At 41.2% G+C, this 25,305-nt stretch overlaps 1 protein-coding gene across 1 annotated transcript in view; it reads right to left on the bottom strand.

The window, feature by feature from the left end:
• Positions 1-25,305, bottom strand: part of stxbp5l (syntaxin binding protein 5L) — a 240,711-nt gene that overhangs the window by 72,857 nt on the left and 142,549 nt on the right. The window contains exon 5 of the mRNA XM_064976038.1: positions 12,693-12,827. Coding sequence (XP_064832110.1) covers positions 12,693-12,827 — 135 coding nt within the window. The remainder of the gene's footprint in view (positions 1-12,692; positions 12,828-25,305) is intronic.

The raw sequence follows: 25,305 nt of genomic DNA, 5'->3' as shown, positions 1-25,305 counted from the left end.
CTGATCTTTTGTTTCTTGGCAACAACAGTGCCCTGGATGGTGGTCGTTCCTGAGTAGAAGGACTCTGAGGCAATGACATCTCTGGCATGGTTTAAGATATTTTATTTTACCAGGCAGAACGATTTAAGAACAAATTCATATTTACAATGAAGGCCTGGAAATCGCTCGACAGCATATCGCCAGAAACCTGGTCAGTGTCTCTTTGAATAGAATAGAGTAGAATATAATTAGGTTCATGGTTGTATTCTTTTGTCGGACAAATTATTGGTTCATAAACCGCGGTCTAGGTGAAGGAAAGTGAGATTGAAACGCGCTTTCACCATGTTGATATTGCAAAGTAAAGGTTGTGTTGAATTGACTTGCGAGAACGAAGGGACTCGGAGTCCTTACAGCTTTACAGGGTATGAACTGCGTAGAGTTGCCTCATTGGCTACTCAGGGTTCAGCGTCTGGAGAGGCAACATTTCATTAAAACAGTGTAATGTAAACACTTCACACAACAGCCAGACAGACAGAGAGAGACCTGGACTGGCCTGACCCCGGCTATCACCACGCTACGCTAGCCTGGGCAGAATCACAGCCTTACAGCTGCCGACTTCAGACAAAGAAATGCAGGCAAACCCAATCAGAGGAGACTGGTCACAAATTACCACCGCTGTCGGGAAACACACAGACACCTTGTGCTCTGGCAGGTCCCAGGGAGCCATGGCAACGCCAGAACCCAGTGGGTTTGTTGTTGTCGGCTGGTGAGCTCATCCATTATAAGCCATTACAAAAACACATGTTCTCAATTCATCACAAAGACATTAGTACGTGTTATTTCTGCTGATTCTTTTAGGCTTCACATCTCTATACCCCTTTTACATTTTTATGAAATTGCACTTCATCAGCCTCCTTCACTTTTAAATACCCATTGCTATCGGTTGTTGTTTGTTTGATTTCACCATATAGGTATTGTGTTGCTGCAAAATGAATTGCCTCAATGAGGAAACTAAAGTTCTCTGAACCTGAATTCTGAAAGGAAAACGCCCAGGTTCTCTCTCTGGAGATCATTTCCAACAGTTTTAACACCCTTAGATTTGTCTGTGTTGGGTTTGGATCTCATGGTAAAAACGTGGCTCCCCTGAGGGAGAGGTCACCACACCAATCTGTCCGAGTGTCCTCCTTTTTGCCGACTCATCACTCTGCCAGCTTGCACACACACGTATGCTCATGCTCATTCACACACACACACATACATACGCTGCAAGCCTTTGTAGAAGCTGCACAGGGCCGGCAGGTTTAAGTTGGCTTTTCTTGGTCGGCATGGTAACGGCGGGATGGTATGACGAGGAGCTACCAGAAGGGGAAATATCTACATCCTGTGGAGAAGATTCCACCCCGTCTGAAAAGGGCCTCGACCGTCTACGCTGAGACATTAATTATTCAACCAATACCCACAATTCTCTTGTCACAGAGTACACATACACAATGGGAGAATCTCAATGACATAATCCTCTCTCCTCGCCTCCTTCTCAGAACCCTTTGGAGGAGAAGGTCAGATGGGAGGGACTTTTGGGTTTCTCATTCAATGGGCTTTGAGAAGGAGGCGAGGAGGTAGAAGAGAGGATGCAAGGAGTATGCGATTGAAATTCCCCCAGAGAATATCCAACCATGAGAGCTCAGGTGAAATGACCTTTTTTTTTTAATGCTTGTTTTTCAGATGAGCACGCTTTGTCTGACAATGAATAGGAAAAGATAATGAAAATCATTATTTCTTCAGGGCTCACAAAGGATTAGGGTATTTTCTGTTCCTCAGCCTGCTGAGGGTGTGAATCATTTCTTTAGAGCAGGATTAGAAACGTATTGCTCCTGAAAGACACCAGACAAAAGAGACAATTATAAAATGCTGTAGGTTGCATTAGTCATTTTCCCTCTCTTTGTGCTATGTGTGTGAGTGGGGGTGGGCATGTTCTGTGATGACAAAATTAAAAGGCCGACGTGACACACCTGAAACAGATAGGGCATGATGACACAGTGCAGAAAGTACAGAAAGAAAAACCTGCACAGGGTACAGTACCAGTCAAACGTTTGGACACACCTACTCATTCAAGGGTTTTTCTTAATTTGTACTATTTTCAACATTTTATAATAGTAGAAAAGACATCAAAACTATGAAATAACAATAATGAATGGAATAATATAGTAGCCAAAAAAAAGTGTTAAACAAATCAAAATCTATTTTATATTTGAGATTCTTCAAAGTAACCACCTTTTGCCTTGATGTCAGCTTTGCACACTCTTGGCATCCTCTCAACCAGCTTCATGAGGTAATCAACTGGATTGCATTTCAATTAACTTCTTGGTGACAGGGGGCAGTATTTTCATGTCCGGATGAAATGCATGCCCACATTCAACTGCCCGCTACTCATCCCCAGAAGATAAGACATGCATATTATTAGTAGTTTGGATGGAAAACACTCTGAATTTTCTAAAACTGTTTGAATCATGTCTGTGAGTATAACAGAACTTATTTAGGAGGCGAAACCCAGAGGACAAACCATTCAGATTTTTTTTTTGAGGCCACTCTCTTTTCAATGTTTCTTCATTGGGAATCCAGTTTTCTAAGGGACCTTCTTGCAGTTCCTACCGCTTCCACTGGATGTCACCAGTCTTTAGAAATTTGTTGAGGTTTTTCCTTTGTGTAATGAAGAAGTACGGCCATCTTGAACGAGGGTAACTTGAAGTGTACTGTTAGATAGAGGCGCGTGACCAGAAAGCATGCTACAGTTTGTTTTCCTCCTGTATTGAACACAGATCATCCCGTCTTCAATTTTATCGATTATTTACATTAAAAAATAACTTTTGAGGTATTTTGTCATCACGTTGCGCAAGTTGGAACCGGTGTTTTTCTGGGTCAAACGCGCCAAATAAATTGACATTTTGGATATATATCGACGGAATTAATCGAACAAAAGGACCATTTGTGATGTTTATGGAACATATTGGAGTGCCAACAAAAGAAGCTCGTCAAAGGCAAGGCATGAATTATATTTTTTATTTCTGCGTTTTGTGTCGCGCCTGCAGTGTTGAAATATGCTTTTCTCTCTTTGTTCACTATGGTGCTACCCTCAGACAATAGCATTGTTTGCTTTCGCCGAAAAGCCTTTCTGAAATCTGACATGTTGGCTGGATTCACAAGTGTAGCTTTAAGTTGCTATCTTGCATGTGTGATTTAATGAAAGTTAGATTTTCATAGTAATTTATTTGAATTTGGCGCTCTGCATTTTCCCTTGGCCAGGTGGGATGCTAGCCCACATATTCCAGAGAGGTTTTAACAGGTGCACCTTGTTAAAAGTTAATTTATATAATTTATTTCCTTCTTAATGTGTTTGAGCCAATCAGATCAGTTGTGACAAGGTAGGGGTGGTATACAGAAGATAGTCGTATTTGGTAAAAGACCAAGTCCATATTATGGCAAGAACAGCTCAAATAAGCAAAGAGAAATGACAAATCATTACTTTAAGACATGAAGGTCAGTCAATATGAAAAATTTCAAGAACTTTGAAAGTTTCTTCAAGTGCAGTTGCAAAAACCATCAAGTGCTATGATGAAACTGGCTCTCATGAGGACCGGCACAGGAAAGGAAGACCCAGAGTTAACTCTGCTGCAGAGGATAAGTTCATTCGAGTTAACTGCACCTCAGATTGCAGCCCCAAAAAAATGCTTAAAGCAATAGACACATCTCAACACCAACTGCTCAGAGAAGACTGCGTGAGTCAGGCCTTCATAGTCGAATTGCTGCAAAGAAACCACTAATAAAGGACACCAAAAAGAAGAAGAGACTTGCTTGGGCCAAGAAACACGAGCAATGGACATTAGACTGGTGGAAATCTGTCCTTTTGTCTGATGAGTCCAAATTTGAGATTGTTGGTTCCAACCACCGTGTCTTTGTGAGACACATAGTGAGTGAACGGAGGATGGAGGAGGAGGTGTGATGGTGTGGGGGTGCCTTGCTGCTGACACTGATTTATTTGTAATTCAAGGCTCACTTACCCAGCATGGCTACCATAGCATTCTGCAGCGATGTGTCATTACATCTGGTTTGCGCTTAGTGGGACTATCATCTGTTTTTCAACAGGACAATGACCCAACACACCTCCAGGCTGTGTCAGGGATATTTGAACAAGGAGAGTGATGGAGTTTTGCATCAGATAACCTGGCCTCCACAATCACCTGACCTCAACCCAATTGAGATGGTTTGGGATGAGTTGGACCGCAGAGTGAAGGAAAAGCAGCCAGCAAGTGCTCGGTATATGTGGGAACTCCTTCAAGACCGTTGGAAAATTATTTCAGGTCAAGCTGATTGAGAGAATGCCAAGAGTGTGCAAAGCTGTCATCAAGGCAAAGGGTGGCTACTTTGAAGAATGTAAAATATTAAATATATTTTGATTTGTTTAACTTTTATTTTGGTTACTACATGATTCAATATGTGTTATTTCATAGTGTTGATGTCTTCACTATTATTCTACAATGTAGAAAAGAGTAAAAATAAAGAAACACCTTTGAATGAGTAGCTGTGTCCAAACTTTTGACTGTCACTGTATATGTTGTTCCTTAGCTTCAGTCAGGCATAATGGACATTTTGTATTTATGTAATATTTTCAGTATAATATCTATTTCTTACTGAATACACACCAATACAGGACTATGTGTACATTCAAAGGGTAGCTGGAATCTATTCTGCAGTTCTACCAAGTATTCATACCACTTACACATCTGTATGAGATATTTTGACAGCAACTAAGCGGAGAGAAATTTGGGAAGTGCTTTACTCCACATGATCTCTATTCACCGGATGGCCTATCGTATTATAGCTGATGAGGATAGATGGTAAGTTGCATTAACATCAACATGAAATTTGGAGGAAACAGAGCTGGGTGAACGAGGCTCAGGGCTTTGGGACTAGGCGCTCCTGTGTCAATATTTGCTGGCCCTGCAGTAACGACAGTCCTCGATCTGTTCGACGCAGAAGGGGAGAATCCCAAGTGCATACTCCTTGGCCGCTCTCTCCTCGTTTCCTTTTCAAAGTCCATTAGAGGAAAAGGTCAGAGGGGAGCGATCTCTGGATTTCTGATCCAATGGGTTTTGAGAAGGAGGTTAGGAGAGAGGACGCGAAGTGTATTCAAATTGAGATTCTCCCAAGGACTCTCTCCTCTTTATCCCTCTCTGGAGAAAAGCCTGGTTGGTGGTGACAAACTAATTTCCCAACAGCCTCTGGTCCCCCAGCCAGCCAACCAGCCAGCCAAGTTGAGTACAATGATGACACACACACACACACACATCGCTTCTGTTGTGTGCAAGTATTATTATGTGTATCTCTGCACAGCGACTTCAACAGACAAGATACCAAAACGTTTTTTTTTATTTATTTGCTGCGGTAACCATGTGTTCTTCTCCACTCATTTCCTGTTAGGTGTCAGGCTTTACTCCTCTTGTGCCTCACTAGATTGACTAGTGAAAAGACTGACATGCAAGAGGACGTGGAGGGAGGAGGAGGTGGGGGGAAGAAGAGAGAAGAGAGGAGGGAGGAAACGTAGCATGTGTCTCTTGTTATCAGACGTGTGCCTGGGTTCTGCCCCTCAGGGATTTCTGTCTCAATTTTAGGCTGCTGCCAAAACCGGCAGGCGTTAACCAGTGAGATTACATTAGACTGATAAACGCAGGCCTAATTAGAAAATAATGGGCTCATTAAGGAAACACACAAGCCATTACTGCAGTCATTCAAAGGTATAGGAAATCAGAGACTGAATGCTCGCAAGGAGCTATATACAGAACAGTAAACGTTCTGAAATAACAATCTGACATCATTATGACTCACATTTGAATAGCTGATCCCTATTTGTATCTTTTCCTCTTTGCCAAGTCTTTGTCTTCTTGTGTTCCTTTTTCATACAACACAGTGGACATTTTTGTCTTGTGAAATACAATGAGGAGTGAGGTAGGAGCCCCTGTTTCTTCCTAACGAAGCTATGTTCCCATCAGGCTTCCTGCTTTCTTCTTTGATTTGAGGCTGTGCTTTTCTTTCCCTGGTTTTATTACACAGACACTACATCTAAAGCCTCGTAGGAAAAGACCCAGACTAGAGCATTGTGGGTAGTAGGGGGTTCTGGCCCCATCCTGGGAGCTGTGAATAAAGGACAGCTGGCACTTACTTTAAATTAGCCCTTATTGGGGAGGGGAGAAAGAGAGAGAGAGAGAGAGAGAGAGAGAGAGAGAGAGAGAGAGAGAGAGAGAGTGAGAGAGAGAGAGAGAGAGATAATAGTTGAGTGATTGATTGCTTCCAAGGAGCCAGAATGAATTGGGTATATTGTCTTTGCCACCCATTGGGGGAATCAGCCAGCATGCTAGTGTGATGTTTATGTGTCCGATACATCCTCTTCCTGCCAGCAATGCAGCTCTATCGAGATGGATGCAGTGTACTTGCCGTGTCTCCCACTTCTGATAATGGAAAAGCAAATTCATTTTGGATCACAAGTGCCTCACTGCTCAGCCAATACTCAGGAGGGCGGGGAGATACACACATCATGTAATGAGTGTTTTGGTACGCGCTTTTAGGAAAAAGAGTCCTGCTCAGAAACGCTCCACTTTAAATAAGTGATGTGTGTCTTAGCATGTGTTTGTGTTGAGCTGAAAATCTGTATAATAACATCCTCCACCTCAATTTAAAAGGTCCAAAGCAGTCACTTTAATCTTAATATTAAATCATTTCGGTCACACCCTGATCTGTTTCACCTGTCCTTGTGTCGCCCATCTTCCCCATTATCCCCTGTGTATTTATACCTGTGTTCTCTGTTTGTCCATTTTGTCTTGTTTGTCAAGTCAACCACCGTTTTTCAGCTCCTGCTTTTCCCCAGTCTCTCTTTTTCTTGCCCCCCCTGGTTTTGACCCTTGCCTGTCCTGTCTCTGAGCCCGCCTGCCCGACTACTGTGCCTATCTCTGAGCCCACCTTCCGTCCTGTGTCTGTTCCCCTATACTCTGGATTCTCGAACCCTGCCTGCCTTGACTTGTCATTGCCTGCCCCCGTTGCTAAAATAAACTGTGTTAATTTGACAGTCTGCATCTGGGTCTTACCTTGATCCCTGATACACTTCTCTGTTACAATTAATGTAAAGTAGCTTACTGTGATTGTTTCCAATTAAAATGGTCAAAAAGAAACATGGCTTCTGAGAGTCATTTCTCAAACAATACTTTTGCTAGGACTGTCTGGGAGTGGTCTGAGTCAGGAGGGGGAAAATGAAAACTTGCTGTTATTGGTGGGTTTTGTAACTCTCTTTCTTATTGGTCGATTAACTAATTTATCGCCTGATGATGTCACCAGCTAGGCCAAAACTCCCTCCTAACAAAACAGATTGAGATTTCAGGTGCTTTTCAAACAGCTCCTACACCTCATATTGTGGAAATATATATATATTTTTAAACCCACAGGGGATCGCATTTTTGACTGCACTGGGCCTTTAAGCCTGAAAGTGCATATGGTAAATGTCATGAAAATAAACATTGGGATATGGTTTTTGCTGTTCCAATTTAATACTTGTGCAAAGTTATATTTAGTTCCACCATATGCATACGGAAACACACACACGTTAACACGCGCACGCACACACACACACACACACACACAAACACACACACACACACACACACACACACACACACACACACACACACACACACACACACACACACACACACACACACACACACACACACACCTCCGTCCTCCTCGAGCATGACGGAGAGGGAAAAAACAAACCTCATTCCTTCACCTCTGCAGTTAATTTCCATTAGAGGCATGCTTGATGCTTTCCCTGTGAAGGAGCACAGTGTGTGTGCGTGCGTACGTGGGTGGGTGTGTGTGTGTGTGAGAGACTCATCTTCATACATACTGAGTGGAAAGCAGTTCAACACAGTCAGACAATACAGGCTACATTGGCTCTGTTTAAACACGTTGATGAGGACGAAACATTATTGTTTTATTGAACTACTCTTTAAAACCCACTTAACGCATGTTAAAAGTAGTCGTAGTTATTGCATGAGCATCATCTAACACTGGCATGGTGTAAGTGAGCAAAGTTAGTTTGCCAAACCTTCAGCTAGGGTTAGTTGACAAATGAGTTGATGTGGCAGTGCAAGAGGCTTTAGGATAGAACAAGGGCTAGTGTTGGGCCAGTAACCGAAAGGTCGCTGGTTCAAATCTCGAGCTTACTAGGCGTTGAGCGAGGTACTCAACCCTAGTCACTCTGGATAAGACTGTCTGCTAAACGACTCAAAGGTCATATTAATGATGTCAACAACTGCTGACGACCATGTGAGGGATAAGCAACGAGGGGCTATGCGTTCTCTGGACAATAATGCACGGTGTGAAAGGTATGTGCCACAACGCACAGTTGGAGTGGCACCAACCTTCTGTAGAGTTGCATTAAATTCAGAGAACGCATGAAGCCCCGTGTCGGTTATCTCTCTTATACCACGGCTATAATTGACCGCATTCGCAGCTAGAAATGTGTTATTTTGCCAATGTGATCGTGTTCAACATCAACTGAAGCAGCTAGCGAGTTTACTAGATAGCTGTTGTAGTTGCATTGGTAACTGAACAAGCAGACATGCTAGCTTCGCTGACCAAACCATCAGTCCTCCTAAATATCAGCTTGCTATTTTGAAAATCGAATATTGAACAATGTCAATGATGTTTTCAATTAGATTTTTTATTTCAAAGGCAGCCACGGTTGGTTATTGCCATGCATTACAAAGAAATAATGCACACTAGAAATGATCCAATCAGAAACTAGTACTTAACAATGTTGTGGTATAATACATGATAATAATTAACATCCATTCCAATTAAGCAGGAGGATTCGGATATAAGTTTGGTTAGCTCCCACCCAGTGGTAGACTCCTGAGCCTGCCATTGGAGCGACTGACAGATGGCCCACCCATTGAAATCCAGTCTGCTTACTTTGGCTAACACTGTCAAGTCAAGGCACAAAGCCGCCTCAGTGGATGGGACTAGAGTGAAGCGTGATTGACACTACAGTGGAGGGCATGTCAGACTAACACCCGAGGGAAAAAGCATAGGTGAATGAAGCCTACAGAACAGACTTCCTGTGTGTGACAGGGAAGAGATTCATTGGACTAGGTGTCTGAAGGCTCTGTCTGGATATGTCACTTATAATAATACATTTATCAGATGCTTTTATCTAAAGCGACTTACAGTTATGTGTGCATACATTTTATGTAAGTATGGCCCCAGCGGGAAACAAACCCATGACCCTTGTTATTGCAAGTGTCCCGCTATACTGACTGAGCCATACAGAACCACTCGTGTCTACTACTTAAGCAATAAGGCTCAAGAGGCAGTGCTATGTCATGAATACAGTCACAGGTAAATGCCGTTGTTCGGCCCGACTCGATAGCGGACATAGCACTGCCTCGCAATGACTTATTGCCTTCACACATTTTTTTACCAAGATATTAAAATAACAATGAATTACATATTTCCATGAAAAAGTTATTTTGATATGTCAGTTCATACAATTTCATTCTTCCATCAGATGACATAGTCTGGATAAAAATCTGGTTGTTAGCGCTTTTGATCATGTTGCTACAGATGCAACCTGGTCTTCAATTAACTTTTAATAGTTGCTATGCAAAAGGACTGGTCCTCAGTTCTAAGCTAAATCTGCTGTGCAGGCTGAATAACGTTCTTGTCACTTGCTAGATAGCTAACTCAGTTAGATAGCCTACCCAGTTAGATAGCTAACTCAGTTAGATAGCTAACTCAGTTAGATAGCTTACCCAGTTAGATAGCTTACCCAGTTAGATAGCTTACCCAGTTAGATAGCTAACCCAGTTAGATAGCTAACCCAGTGTACATTTTTTGTTTGCTTTAGCTTTTTTCTATTGTCATTTGGTCTATGTCTATGATCATGACGTTGATACAGTACTTGTTTTTTGATTGTCTCGTCTCATCTGGGCTCCGTTCACTCTATGTATGGTACTACAGAGATCAAAATAAAAAAAGTGACACATTGCTTCTGAGGTAGAACAGGCAAACAGCAAGGCTTATATTAACCCTGCTGTACCAAACTAACCCACTGTTCCTAGGCAGTTAACCCACTGTTCCTAGGCCGTCATTGAAAATAAGAATTTGTTCTTCACTGACTTGCCTAGTTAAATAAAATAAATAAAAATGCTAGGCTTATATTAACCCCGCTGTACCAAACTAAATGCTAGGCTTATATTAACCCCGCTGTACTAAACTAAATGCTAGGCTTATATTAACCCCGCTGTACCAAACTAAATGCTAGGATTATATTAACCCCGCTGTACTAAACTAAATGCTAGGCTTATATTAACCCCGCTGTACCAAACTAAATGCTAGGCTTATATTAACCCCGCTGTACTAAACTAAATGCTAGGCTTATATTAACCCCGCTGTACCAAACTAAATGCTAGGCTTATATTAACCCCGCTGTACTAAACTAAATGCTAGGCTTATATTAACCCCGCTGTACTAAACTAAATGCTAGGCTTATATTAACCCCGCTGTACCAAACTAAATGCTAGGCTTATATTAACCCCGCTGTACCAAACTAAATGTTAGGCTTATATTAACCCCGCTGTACCAAACTAAATGCTAGGCTTATATTAACCCCGCTGTACTAAACTAAATGCTAGGCTTATATTAACCCCGCTGTACCAAACTAAATGTTAGGCTTACATTAACCCCGCTGTACCAAACTAAATGTTAGGCTTATATTAACCCCGCTGTACCAAACTAAATGTTAGGCTTACATTAACCCCAACTGTACAGAACCAAATGACAGGCTGGAAACAAGGGGAAATAATGTGTGAGTTGAGATAAATACAAGAAATGATTGGGACAGTAACATGAATGTGATATTCTTATGGAGGCACAGTGATCATTTTCAGATGTAACTGTTAGCAGGCATAGATGTGTCTAATGGCCAAAATAGCACAGCTTGGAATGCTGCTCATCCAATCAGCATTCAGGATCCCAACACTACCGGTTTTATAAATTATTGCTGGTCAGCATACCAGGTGCTGCTTATGACGACAGCTTCAACCAGAGCCATGTACAGTTGAAGTCGGAAGTTTACATACACTTAGGTTGGAGTCATTAAAAATTGTTTTTCAACCACTCCACAAATTTCTTGTTAACAAACTGTAGTTTTGGCAATTCGTTTAGGACATCTACTTTCCGCATGACACAAGTACTTTTTCCAACAGTTGTTTAAAGACAGATTATTTCACTTATATTTAACTGTATCACAATTCCAGTGGGTCAGAAGTTTACATACACTAAGTTGACTATGCCTTAAAAACAGTTCCAGAAAATTCCAGAAAAAAACAGCCATGAACTCAGAAGAAAAATTGTAGACCTCCACAAGTCTGGTTCATCCTTGGGAGCAATTTCCAAATGCATGAAGGTACCATGTTTGTATGTAGGAACAATAGTACGCAAGTATAAACACCATGGGACCACGCAGTCGTCATACTGCTCAGGAAGGAGACGCGTTCTGTCCCCTAGAGATGAACATACTTCGTTGCGAAAATTGCAAATCAATCACAGAACAACAGCAATATATGGACAATGACCCGAAGCATACTTCCAAAGGCAAAATGGCTTAAGGACAACAAAGTCAAGGTAAGCCCTGACCTCAATCCTATAGAAAATTTGTGGGCAGAACTGAAAAAGTTTGTGCGAGCAAGGAGGCCTACAAACCTGACTCAGTTACACCAGCTCTGTCAGGAGGAATTGGCCACAATTCACCCAACATATTGTGGGAAGCTTGTGGAAGGTTACCCAAAATGTTTGACCCAAGATAAACAATTTAAAGGCAATGCTACCAAATACTCATTGAGTGTATGTGAACTTCTGACCCCCTGGGAATGTGATGAAATAAATAAAAGCTTGATATAAATAATTCTCTCAACTATTATTCAGACATTTCATATTCTTAAAATAAAGTGGCGATCCTAACTGACCTAAAACAGATAATTTTTACTTGGATTAAATAAAGGTCAGTAATTGTGAAAAACTGAGTTTACATGTATTTGGCTAAGGTGTATGTAAGAGTCCGACTTCAAATGTATTTAGAGAGTTACGTGGGACATTGAGGTTCTGCATTATGATGCATTTACACTACAGAATTATATGGCACCCATGTTAGCACCCCCATTAACATTACACAGGGAATATCCCAACAATGCTTTGTAACTGAATTTCTGGAATCAGAACCATTTTCAACGTAAGAAAAGTTGGCCCAACTCTGTAAATATAGGTCTATGGCTTCAATTAACTAATTACCAGGCCTTCTGTGGCCTGAATTGCCTGGCTAGTCACTATCATCATCATCATCATCATCATCATCATCATCATCATCATCATGATCATTATGTTATCATCCACCCAACAAGACCATTGTCACTGCCGTGAACTCAGTATTAAATAGAATAGAACATTATCATCATTATGGTCATCATCATTACAAAAATCCTCAGAATATTATCACCCACACAACAAGAACTTCATAACAGCTCTCAACTCAACGTCATCCTACAGTGGTCGTCATCATTAGGTTATCATTGACTATTGAACATTTGTGTATGTTAGATGATTCAACTCACAATTCTATGGCCTTGTTCCACATGATGACGTATCCAGACAGAACGAAGGACTCGATGTTGACGATGTGTGTATTGCCACGCTCTGTGCCCACGTACAGCCATTTACTCTGGAAGGGGAGGTGGCAAAACGTGATCCTGAGGAGGAAAAATAAACAGCAGCGTTAAAATACGATAACATTTGATATAATGATTTGGTAGGGATTATGTTGTGTTTTCAGTTAAAATTGTAAAAAAATAATAATAATAATTTCTTCTTAGCAGAGAGCATTTTCTCAAGCAAAAATGTTGATTGGTCTGAGTGAGGTGGTGAAAACTGAAAACAAGCTGGTATTGGCAAAGAGGTTTGGAACGCTCTTTCTTATTGGCCTATTAACTAATTGATGTCACCAGGCAGTCCAAAACTCCATCCCACCGAAACAGGCTCAAATTTCCATCTCGTATATCCCTTTCACACTAAGATGTTTTTTAATCAACTTTATCGTCAAACTTTTTTTTGCCTTTTCTTCATATCTGAAAGGTATTGCCAGTATGAAAGCATAAACGTTTATTTCCTCCAAACAACCTAGCACACGACAAGCGGTACTGGAGTGCCAAGTCTAGGTCCAAGAGGCTTCTAAACAGCTTTTACCCCCAAGCCATAAGACTCCTGAACATCTAATCAAATGACTACCCAGACTATTTTCATTGTCCCCCCCCCCCCATTTTTTAGACCTCTGCTACTCTCAGTTGTTATCATCTATGCATAGTCACTTTAATAACTCTACCTACATGTACATATTACATCAACTAACCGGTGCCTCCGCACATTGACTGTGCACCGGTACCCCTCTGTATACAGTCTCGCTATTGTTATTTTACTGCTGCTCTTTAATTACTTGTTACTTTTATTTCTTATTCTTATCTGTATTTTTTTTAAACAGCATTGTTGGTTAGGGGCTGGTAAGTAAGCATTTCACTGTAAAGTTGTATTCAGAGCATGTGACTAATAACATGTTATTTCATTTGATCATTTCGGTAAAGTTCTGCCTGCGGCTTAGTATGAAACTTGCTGAGTCGACATTGGCACGTACTATGCTGTTAAACTTTTGATGGTTGCTACGTAGCGCAAGTTTTACTATCATTTTGGCCGTTTTAAACTTGGCATAGCTCACCACTAAGCGCTGTTTCCTTAACCAATACTGGATGGGTCCATAAATAATTACTGACGGAATAAAATAGCACAGAATGACGAAAATATTGGAATAAAGTAGGCTAATGCAATTGAAGGCATGTATCAAATAGTCACTTAGTAAAACTCCCAAAGTCATTCCATCCATGCATAGTGTTGTCCACTACCGGATCATTTCAGCACAGTTTTGATTGGGACAGCGCCACGGCGCTGCTTTGAAACCAGCCTGGGGACTAGTCTTGATACATCATTCAATGTCTGATTTCTGTTTTCACTGAATTTCCATTTGGATATTAGTTAGACTACGATTAGGCTGGGGAAATTTTAGCTAAGTTAAGGTGAGTGCTGCTCATGATCATCTCGACGAGTTGGCTGGTTGATCTTGACCGGTTGATCATCTTGACTAGTTTATTAGAACATTTTGCCATGTTAGGTAGGAGCATAGGCCTACTCCCAACCAAAAGGCTGACTTGTTTGATAATCAATCAATGTGATTTTGTTTGACTGAATCTCTGTCTGTATAGGCTATTTGGTTAAATGGCTTCTGGCTGGGTAAATAAGTGTAAGTTGTATGGCTCATCTATTAGTTGGGTCATATATCACTGATCAGAAACATTTAGTATGCAATAATGTAGCCTAAATCAAGAGTAGGCCTATTATTGTGCTCGAACTGTGTATAGCCCTATGCAACTCCAAAAGCCTGCAGAGGTTGTGAAATATGAACAGGAGACTCACATGCTTTTGAAAATAGGATTACTATTATGATGAAGATCGGTCACTCCGCCTGCTCCCAAACAAAGTGTACATAGGACAGATGAAATATGGATCCAAAAAGGATGGCCTTTCTATATGGCAGTGGTTTCACGTACTGTGTGGGAAACATATTATTTTATTCTGTTATATTCCATTATATACTTACTATAAAATATATGTGTGTTGACTGTGATCGGGTAGGTGTGTCTTGTCTGTTTAATTTAATAAGATAACTAACTATTGCTTTCAATTGGATGGCGCAGCCATGGCTGCACAGAACCGTAACATGGGTCTAATTCAACTCAAAATATGCCATTCTTTTCTTCTGATAATATATTGTATTAGTCTTATGTTTCTTAGGACCTGCTTAAACAAATTGAACATAGATGCATTTTTTCTGGTGTTTATTCTCAATTGATTTATTCAAATAGAGGCCCACCCATATCTGCACACCACTACTACTTGTCACCGGCATGACGGCACTGGAGCTATGAAAGGCGTATGCAGGCAAGAATGTGGTCAAATTGGCCTGTTTGTAAGGGAGTCGTATAAACATTGGCCAAACACATTTCCAGGCAAAAATACCGTAAATCCTGCGTGAAAGCAGTATATCACTAACAGGACATTATCGTAATTTTCACACTTTCATAGTATTATTTCAACCTCATAGTGTGAAAATATATACTGTATTAAACACAGAAAATCTAGTTTTTGACTGCACTGTGCCTTTAATTATTCCTCCTCCTTAACCTATTCGGCAGCAGTCATCAATAAGTCACGCATCATTACCCCCAGACAAACAGAAGCTAATCACAAGTGGTCAGTATCATTGGGATTGAAAATGCCTTGCACCTTTTGTTCTCTAACTTGTTATCTCCTTTTTACTTCCTTCCCTCTCTCCCCCAACTCACCCCTCTTTATCTCTCTGAACTATTGAGCCCAGGGCTCAAAAACACAGACAAAACCAGTTGAAAGCAATTATCATGGTAAGTGCTATCCCGGCTGCACGCTCCATTTGTCTCTCTCTCTCACACTGCCATGTGTATTTGTGTATTTGCTTATTGTTCCATTACATTGCAGTAATACGACACATCTAATTATACACATTACCGGCTCCATTTCCACGTGTCATTTTCTCACTTGAAAGTATGAAATAAGGGCTCTAAAGTGCGACCAACAATGATATTTTCCCTCAGCTCTTCTCAAACAAGACAGAATGACACCTGCAGATGCTTGCTTCCAGGTCCTGGGCCACGCACACCAAGCCACACCCCCACCAAGCCACACCCCCACCAAGCCCCACCCCCTGTATCTCAAGCAGGCAGCACACTGTTCCTCCATGCTGTTTATTCCCTCAGCATGTTGTCAATTCATGCACTCAACATATTATTGCTAAACAAGAACGATGCGGCCTTCCGCATTGCTTCTAAATATGAATCCATGACTTTTCTCTATTATACTATTAGTTTATGTATCTTGGCTCTCGGTGAAACGCAAGTTAGTTTTAAGGAAGCTGGCATGTGCCTAAAATAATGCTAATCACTAATGCTTATTAGCTAGCTGGCTAGCTAAATTCCATTTAGCTAAACGCATTAGCTAGGGCAAAGCACACGTTAGTGCAAACACTGGTTGCTACTACTGGTGGTTTGATTTGATTTGATGTAGATCCCCATACGGGAAACTCATGTATTATAATATATTCCCAGGGGTGGCAGGTAGCCTGGCGGGTAGGAGCATCGGGCCAGAAATCGAAAGGTTGCTGGATCGAATCCCTGAGCTGACAAAGTTCAAATCGGTCATTCTGCCCCTGAGCAAGGTAGATAAGCCACTGTTCTCCGGGCTCCAATGACGTGGATGTCGATTACGGAAGCCCCCTGCACCTCTCTGATTCAGAGGGGTTGGGTTAAATGTGGAAGACACATTCCAGTTGAGTGCATTCAGTTGTACAACTGACGAGGTATCCCCCTTTCCCCTACAAGGTGTCAAAAGTGTTCTGTAGGGATGCTGGCCCCAAAGCTTCCCACAGTTGTGTCAAGTTGGCTGGATGTCCTTTGGGTGGTGGATGGTTCTTGATACACACAGGAAACTGTTGAGCATGGTAAAATCCCTGGGGAAGCCAGAAAACAAAAAACCATTACAACATACTGTATGTGTTGTGATAACTGCACTCTATAACTTGTTACTTCATATGCCTTGTGACTGTGATATAAGGTCGCAACAATAAGACGACACAGTGGCAGTATACATTCAACCATTCTCACAAAGACACCACGGTTGGAACCAAAAATCTCAAATTTGGACTCATCAGACCAAAGCACAGATTTCCACTGGTCTAATGTCAATTGCTCATGTTTCTTGGCATGAGAAAGTCTCTTCTTATTATTGATGTCCTTTAGTAGTGGTTTCTTTGCAACATGTCGACCATGGTGACCTGATTCACACAGTCTCCACTGAACAGTTGGTGTGTTGAGATGTGTCTGTGACTTGAACTCTGTGAAGCATGTATTTGGGCTGCAATCTGAGGTGCAGTTAACTCTAATTAACTTATCCTCTGCAGCAGAAGTAACTCTGGGTCTTCCTTTCCTGTGGCGGTCCTCATGAGAGCCAGTTTCATCATAGCACTTGATGGTTTTTGCAATTGCACTTGAAGAAACATTCAAAGTTCTTGAAATGTTCCATATTGACTGACCTTCATGTCTTAAAGTAATGACGGACTGTCATTTCTCTTTGCTTATTTGAGCTATTCTTGCCATAATATGAACTTTGGCTCAAACACATTAAGAAGGAAATAAATTCCACAAATTAACTTTTAACAGGGCACACCTGTTGATTTAAATGCCTTCCAGGTGACTATCTCATGAAACTGGTTGAGAGAATGCCAAGAGCGTTCAAAGCTGTCATCAAGGAAAAGGGTGGCTACTTTGAAGAATCTCAAATATACAATATTCTTTTATTTGTTTAACACTTTTTGGTTACTACATGATTCCATATGTGTTATTTAATGGTTTTGATGTCTATTATTATTCTTTTATGTAGAAAATTGTACAAATAAAGAAAAACCCTTGAATGAGTAGGTGTCTCATTAAGAATCTCATTAAGATTGGCATTGTATGTCAATATATTAGGTTTCGGTATGGGTCAGCATGGTGTTTGTGCAACGGGATGCTCTCAATTAGATAGCCTGTTCTAAAATATTTGTCTAAATGCAACTCTATTGAAATGTGATTAGGTTCCCCTGGGAAACACTGACCAACACTTTGCTTCCTACCTTGTCATAACTCCTACCTGGCGTTTTCATTAATTGTCATGCTAAACTACATCAAACATATAATTAGAATAATCATAATATGTCTATGATTCCAACAGTTGACCCAAGTGTTTTAATCTACAATATATTGCAATAGTTGGTTGAAAAATCTGAAGGAGATTTTTTTTGCCCTACTAACTACCTGGTAGCTTTACCAGTATATGCAAACATTTGATGGCACAGCAATAAGTACGTAGGATTCTTATAGGCCCAACGTAGGCTATATCTCAATAATAATTACAAAAAAAAACATGTTTCTGGTACTCCTAAATGTTGTGTGGTGCTCCTAAGTTAGGAGCACAAGTGCTACCAATGATTTTGTTTTATTTAAAGCCCTGTGTACCAGCATACTTCTCTCACACGTAAGGTTGTGCATAATATACTACTGTAGCTGTGTAGTCATTAGTCAATCAATAAACCATTGATAGCGAGGCATGCTTGGTGTTCATGTAACATGTAATATATTCAGAGGTAGGCTTCTATGTGGCCTTGCGGTCTTGCAATAAAGTCAACTAGGTGAAACGTCTGTCGATATGCCCTTGAGCAAAGGAACTTTACCCTAATGGCTCCTGTAAGTCACTCTGGACAACAGCGTCTGTTAAATTACTCTAATGTACAAATGTAAAACATATTCAGGTGGTCGTCTGCTACGTGGTGGTGGGGTCATGTAATATATTCAGAAGTAGGCTTCTATGTGGTGGTGGGGTGTTCATACAGTCGTTCTGTCTGCATTAGCATCCATCGTGTTTATAAGCACCATCACTAGGGAATACAAATCAACACACTAATTCTCTCCTGTCTATGCTGATTACCTCTCCAGGAGAGAGAATGAGCGGGCCCTGTTCCTCGCCACCCCACTTTCACTTACCCGGGAGACGGAGGATTATTAGATAGGAGATAAATGAGATGGAAGACAATTCAAAAAAAGGATTTTGACCTCTTGGGTGTGCCGGGGTGAGGGGAATGGTAAATTGGGAGAGGCAGGAGAGGGCGACTGTGTTTGAGAGAATGGGGAAGATTATATTTGACTTCACGCTTTCACCAGATTTGCTGCAAGAAGTGTTTCGGCCACATAATCTTCATCAGACGTGTTTATTTTTTAAAAACATTTTGGCCATCAGTTCCCAGTGTTTTTGAACTTGGGATTTCATTTGAAGTCATTGTCATATATGGGAGAGCACCCAGCTAATAAAATGAGATATCACACCTGTTACCCACTCCACAGGCAGGAGTGGAAGTGTGTGAGAGAACAGGGGGAAGATTATATTTGATTATATTTGACACTTTCCCGAGCTTTGCTGCCAGAAGTCTATCAGCAGCATAATCTAGAGAGGAAAGTTGAGTGAGGTTGCATGTCACAATGACATGTGTAGGTATTCTGTTAGTTCTTATAGCTGGCAATGGTAATTATTGACACTTGATTCCCAGCAGTATATGGAGAAAAACTCAGATAATGGACATTTACAAAATCAACTACTTAAATTAGGAGTTCCTCAAGGTTCAACTGTTGCCCCTTTTATATTTCTCCTGATCGTTACACGAAAGGACATTTCTTTCTAAAATGAACCCCAAGAGCCCTAATCAAAGTGAAGTTAGTACTCCAACTGGTATAACTCACTGAGCCTTCTAACTATAAGAAAAAATATACTGAAATCAAAGCCCTTGGCTGAGGAGAAACATGACTCAGTCCCCACTCAGGCAATCAGCTGTTAGGAGGCGGCCATTTCAGACAACCCCATTAGACTCGCGATGGTGCCCAGACGACCTCTTTCATTTACACACCCATTTGCATAATTTAAATGTCACTGGAAATCAAGAACTTTAGGAGCGGAGATACAGAAACAAGGGAGGGTGAGAAAATAAAAAGGTTGGCGCAGGTCTCGGAGGGTGACTGTGTAATGGAGTGAAAGTCAAAGGCTTTGTTTGACTCAGACAGCTTGACGAGGCGCCGTCACCGCGGCTCATAATTATCAATCAATCAGGAGGAGGCGTGGGTTGAACTGACCGCCAGCTGGCTGGGCAGCCAAGGAGCTTCTGGGGGAACAAATATAAGTAATGAAGTAAATAGATGGAGGGAGGGAGAGAGATTTAATTGAAGATTTTGTTCCTCTAACCATCTCGGCCACATGCCTCGTGACCTCCCATCTGTTTCTGTAAGAGTCTCAGTTTCTCCCGTGGAGAGGAGAATGAGAGGAGCGGGCCATTTTGGATTACTAGTCATGGACAGATAAAGAAACTGTATGTAGCATGGGGAGATTGATCTGCCAATTTGCAAGCAGAGCGTCAACGAGGATACAGGCTGAGTGTGTGATATTCAGGTGTCACACAAGTGATTCTCAGTTATCTGTCACGTGATTCCCAGATGACTACCAGTCAACACTCAGGTGATTTGTGGGTATTGCAGGGGTAAAGCACTGCATCATAGGAGTAGTTAGAGAGCTAACTAATGGTTCACTGTCTGGCTCGTGAATCACCATTCATGTCTTTTTCTATGTGTGCTAGAGGTCTTCACGGGTCCAAAAAGTTGGCCCAGGACCCGAACGGACCCGAGGACAATCAGACCTGACCAGAATGGACCCGATATGGAAAAAAAGGGGACCTGGTCTCGAACAGACCCGAGAATAATCAGACCTGAACCGATTGGACCCGAGTGACATTTTTTTAAATGTTTATCAGCCAAGTTGCTGTTCTGGTTAATGAATAAGTCTTTATACTGTATGTTGGCTATGACTTCTATAAGTCAATAAATTGACCTTATTGGTGTAAAAACAAATATGCTATAGACTATTCAGAGCCGTGGTCAGGTCCATTTGGGTCCACATGGCTCTTTAAGCTATAGTTAAATAGACCCGTAACCCGATGACATTCAAAAAGAACCCGAACCGGACCCGATGGACAAGTTAGAATTTCAATCGGGCTCGGGTCTCTGGTATATCCGGTCCACCTGGACCTGTGAAGACCTCTAGTGTGTGCATCACCTATGCTCCTGTGGAGTGACCCGTGATACCCCACAGTGATTCCAGAGGAGTAAAAAGGAATAAAGACCATTTTAAGTGATTTTGCCACCTGTGAATTCAGAAAAAAATAAAATGCATATTTTGTCTCCTCTGTGTGTGTGGGTGTGTGTATGCATATGTGCTGTGTACAATACAAACACGTAAAAAAATGTAACCTTTATTTAACTAGACAAGTCAGTTAAGAACAAATTCTTACTTACATTGACGGCCTAACTGGCCAAACCCGTACGACGCTGGGCCAATTGTACGCCGCCCTATGGGACTCCCAATCACGGCCGGATGTGATGCAGCCTGGATTCAAACCAGGGACTGCAGTCATGCCGATTGCACTGAGATGCAGTGCCTTAGACCGCTGCGCCACTCGGGAGCCCAACAGAAAAAACAGCATATGTCATAAGCGAAAACCTGCTGTTAGCTATTTTTTTTTATGGAATAGACATAGACCCAGACACAGCGACGTGAAAGTACATCAATGAACGTACACACACTCCAAACACTCAGACACATTAATTGGCAAACCTTCATAAAAGCCCTACTTCTGAGCGAAACGCTTTCATCCATGTGCATTAGGAGAGCAAAGGCTATCCCTCGTCCCAAGAGTATTGTGTCCCCTTTATTCAGCTCAGCGGTGTGAGATTCTAATTGGCTCTTGAGATGCCTCGAATTCAGTATCTCAGCCAGGCACCGAGAAGCACAGAGAATAACTTTATACTGGATAATCTCCGGCGACCAGTGTACTTCTCGGAATCTAGGGGTTGGATCATGATCATGAATTTCTCAGATGTTGTAGGTCTGGGTGCAAGTCCCAAAAACCTTCCATTACAAAACAAACTTTATAATAAGAAAGCGTATTCCCACAGTGTAAAATATCTCAGGAAAGTCAAGTAGAGGAGAGGCAAGTATAAAGGGGTTGAGAGGGGAGGAGAGACAGTGACAAGCAGAGGGTAAATAGAAGCTCATTTTGTTTTGATAGAATCACTTCTCACCTCTACTTCTTAGAGATCAAAACTAAAGAAGGTAACTCCTCCAAGGCAATACTGCTGCAACAATTCTGGCACTCACCAGCCTGGTGAATAACAATGCTAGGGACTTTAATAAAGGAAATCTGAGGAAAATGCTCCCGATTTTGTACCAACACATCTCCTGTACTACACGCTTCGATAACACGCTTAATCATTGCTACTCTCCCTTCCGAGACAGCTACAAGACCCTCCACTACCCACGATTCTGCAAATCAGATCACATCTCCATCCAGCTCCTCCCCACCTACAGGCAGAAACTTGAACTGGAAGCATGCATGGTAAGGACTATTCAACATTGGTCCGACCAATCAGAATATCCTGCGGACTAGGAAATGTTCTGGGTCTCCTCTGGGAATAGTATCAACGTATGCACCAACTCTGTGACTGGGTACATCAGGCAGTGCATAGAGTATGTTGTTCCTACTGTGACGGTTAGAGCTTATCCAAACCAAAAACCCTGTATAGATGGCAGGATTCACACAAAACTGAAAGTGTTTTACCACTGCATTTAATCACAGCAGACTGGGAACATGGACATGCACAAACAAACTAGCAATTAGCGCTGCTCGATTAGTGCTTTTTGAGGTCGGTTCAGATTCCGTTTGATTATTTAAAAAAATAATTACGGTTTTCTATTTAGGTTTCGATACATTTGTTTACATTAAATGCACTATGCATTTAGTGAGTTGAATGCTGTAACAACACAGAATAAAGCTATTAACAAAAGTCCCATGATGGTACTGACTGCCCATTACTGCTTATCACTTAATAACCATCATTTATTCACATTACTCTACTTGAATAAAATATTTCAGTTGTTGTGTATATTACATTTATTTGATTTGATGACTTTATTATTTCATTCCAAGTCATCATCTCATCTATTTAGAGACACTGCCTAGGCTGTTTGACAAAAATCACTATTTGCAGTTCTTCAAAGAAAATAAGGCATACTTTTATGACTGCTGAATACCAAATATCAATCACTTAGATCATGTATTTTCAAGTAGAGATACTGTACCTTGCTCAGCAAGAGCTGCTCTCTGTATTCCCTCACAACTACGCATTTTTCGGTCTCTTCAGTAGCAGGCTTAAAATAACACAGACCGGACAAGCAGGTGTGCAGTGGATTATAGTCATTGTAGTTTTATTTTTTTAGCAAAATTGACCCACTACTACATCTTTTTTTACATGTATATTCTACCCACATTCTACATACATAGCACTTTTTTTCTACAGAACTGTACATAGCAAGAATAAAGTCATGTGATATTTTGATATACATTACATCTAGGTAGCTACAGTACAGCCAGGGTTGCTGCCAGGGATTTTGTGCCCCATGAAAAGATATCACATTGGGCCCCACATCCACAGCCTACAACCAATCCTGCGCAATTGCTGTAACGACACACCTCCAAAACCAAATTGACCAGTTCAAAGTTTTAAATGACTCTACCTTTGTAGGCTTGCAAATCTATTGTAGTCCAATATTTGCTGTACGATATTTACTGACAGTGAGCTGTGAAAATATAACACTCTGCAGACATGCATGTAACATTCTGCATACAGTGGAATTCATGATTTGATGCAAGACTGATACCCGCTATAAGAAATGTGCTAAAGGCCATATTTCACTGTCTAAATGTAATTTTATTGCTAAAATTCTTGAATGGAATTTTTTTTAACATTAATGAATAACTTAAAATAAATATAACTTAAATATACATTAACCTCTTCAATTAAAATACATGTATATTATCAACTATAGAATGATATAAGAAACAAAATACTAAAATCAGCAGCAGATTTTTTAAAACTATGTGTACATTCCAATTAGAAAATAAACAGCTGTAAAAGTGGAAATGGAAAATGGAAAACAAGATGGAAATGAAAAGGTCTGATTGTGGCGCTAGAATAAAGGTCAAAAGGTCACCAAATCAATAGGTTTCTTCCACTTGGGTTCTTGATTGTGCACAACAAATTTTGTGAAAATCCAGCCATGACTTTGAGATACATCTTGTTCTCAGTCTGTTCTCAGTCTTGTTCTCAGCTTGTGGGCATCATGTGTGTAGTGATCATATATCCATAGCCACTTAACAGTTATCACTGGCCCTTGCTCAGCCTTACTCACCAAGAGCCCAGCGCCGAGCCTTCTTGATCAAGTCTTTGAAGTCCAGCTTTCTAGCTAACTGACTTTCAATGGACAGCATGGCAAGATTGCAAAGCCTGTCCTGGGACATAGTGGACCTAAAATAGTTTATCAGTTTTAGCTTACTGAAAGCTCTCTCGCCACCAGCAACAGTCACAGGTAGTGTGCAAAATATACGTAAAGCAACGCACAAAAATGCTTTGCAACTGCATCTTACAAATTGCATTCAGGAGGCCAAGCGGGGACAAGTTAGGGGGGAAAGTGTCAGAATATACAGTGTTCAGGTGTCTTACTTCATGTCGAAACTCAGGTGTAAGATCTCTGGAATACTCTATGATCAGTGGTTGGCACACAGACGGGACTTTATTTTCACTAAACTGCCCAACTTTCAGAACAGCAGAAAATGATTTTACAATTTTTACAGTAGTGTGGAACCTTGTATCCAAGTCACTTATGATGTTGTTCATAGCAGTAAAAAACACTGTGTTCTGAAACACCGTTGCTGCACTGTCCTGAGCTGTATCCTGGGGCAGCAGGGTAGCCAAGTGGTTAGAGTGTTGGATTAGTAACCAAAAGCCTGCAAGTTCAAATCCCCAAGCTGACAAGGTACAAATCTCCCCCTGAACAGGCAGTTAACCCACTGTTCCTAGGCTGTCATTGAAAATAAGATTTTTTTTCTTAACTGACTTTCCAAGTTAAATAAAGGTTAAAAATAATCCTCTTGAGAGGTCTCATCATGGAATCTTTTCCTCTGGCGGCTGTGTTCCTTGCTAAATGGAGGTGCAACATCCATTTGCGTAGCAATCAGTGCTGCCTCAGAAAGGAGAGACCCCCATCCATCTCTAAGAGCCTGCATCTCTTCCTTTAAGGCTCTGATATTGGCTGCCTCTGTGCCAAGTGAGATTTTTCCTGACTGGAGAATCACACTCCTGTCCTCAATGCATTACAGTACCTGCAATTATGCCAAATGTCATGTCATTCAACACAATGCTGCTAACCTCCTTCTTCAGTTGGGAGTAGGGCTGGTTCAGGGGTATGGGGAGACAGGGCTACTGAACCTGAAGCTGCATCTGTTGGGCCTGGCACCAGGCAGGGGCAGGGACAACTGATTTACTACGAATAGCTTGCTAAATGTTTCTCTGCATTGATTAAATATCAGCTAAAAGAGGAGCAAAATATAAATACTCAACATTTTCT

The sequence above is a fragment of the Oncorhynchus masou genome, chromosome 10 (assembly GCF_036934945.1).
Source record: "Oncorhynchus masou masou isolate Uvic2021 chromosome 10, UVic_Omas_1.1, whole genome shotgun sequence".
NCBI classification, from domain to species: domain Eukaryota; kingdom Metazoa; phylum Chordata; class Actinopteri; order Salmoniformes; family Salmonidae; genus Oncorhynchus; species Oncorhynchus masou.
This window is presented reverse-complemented; position numbering and strand designations above follow the sequence as displayed.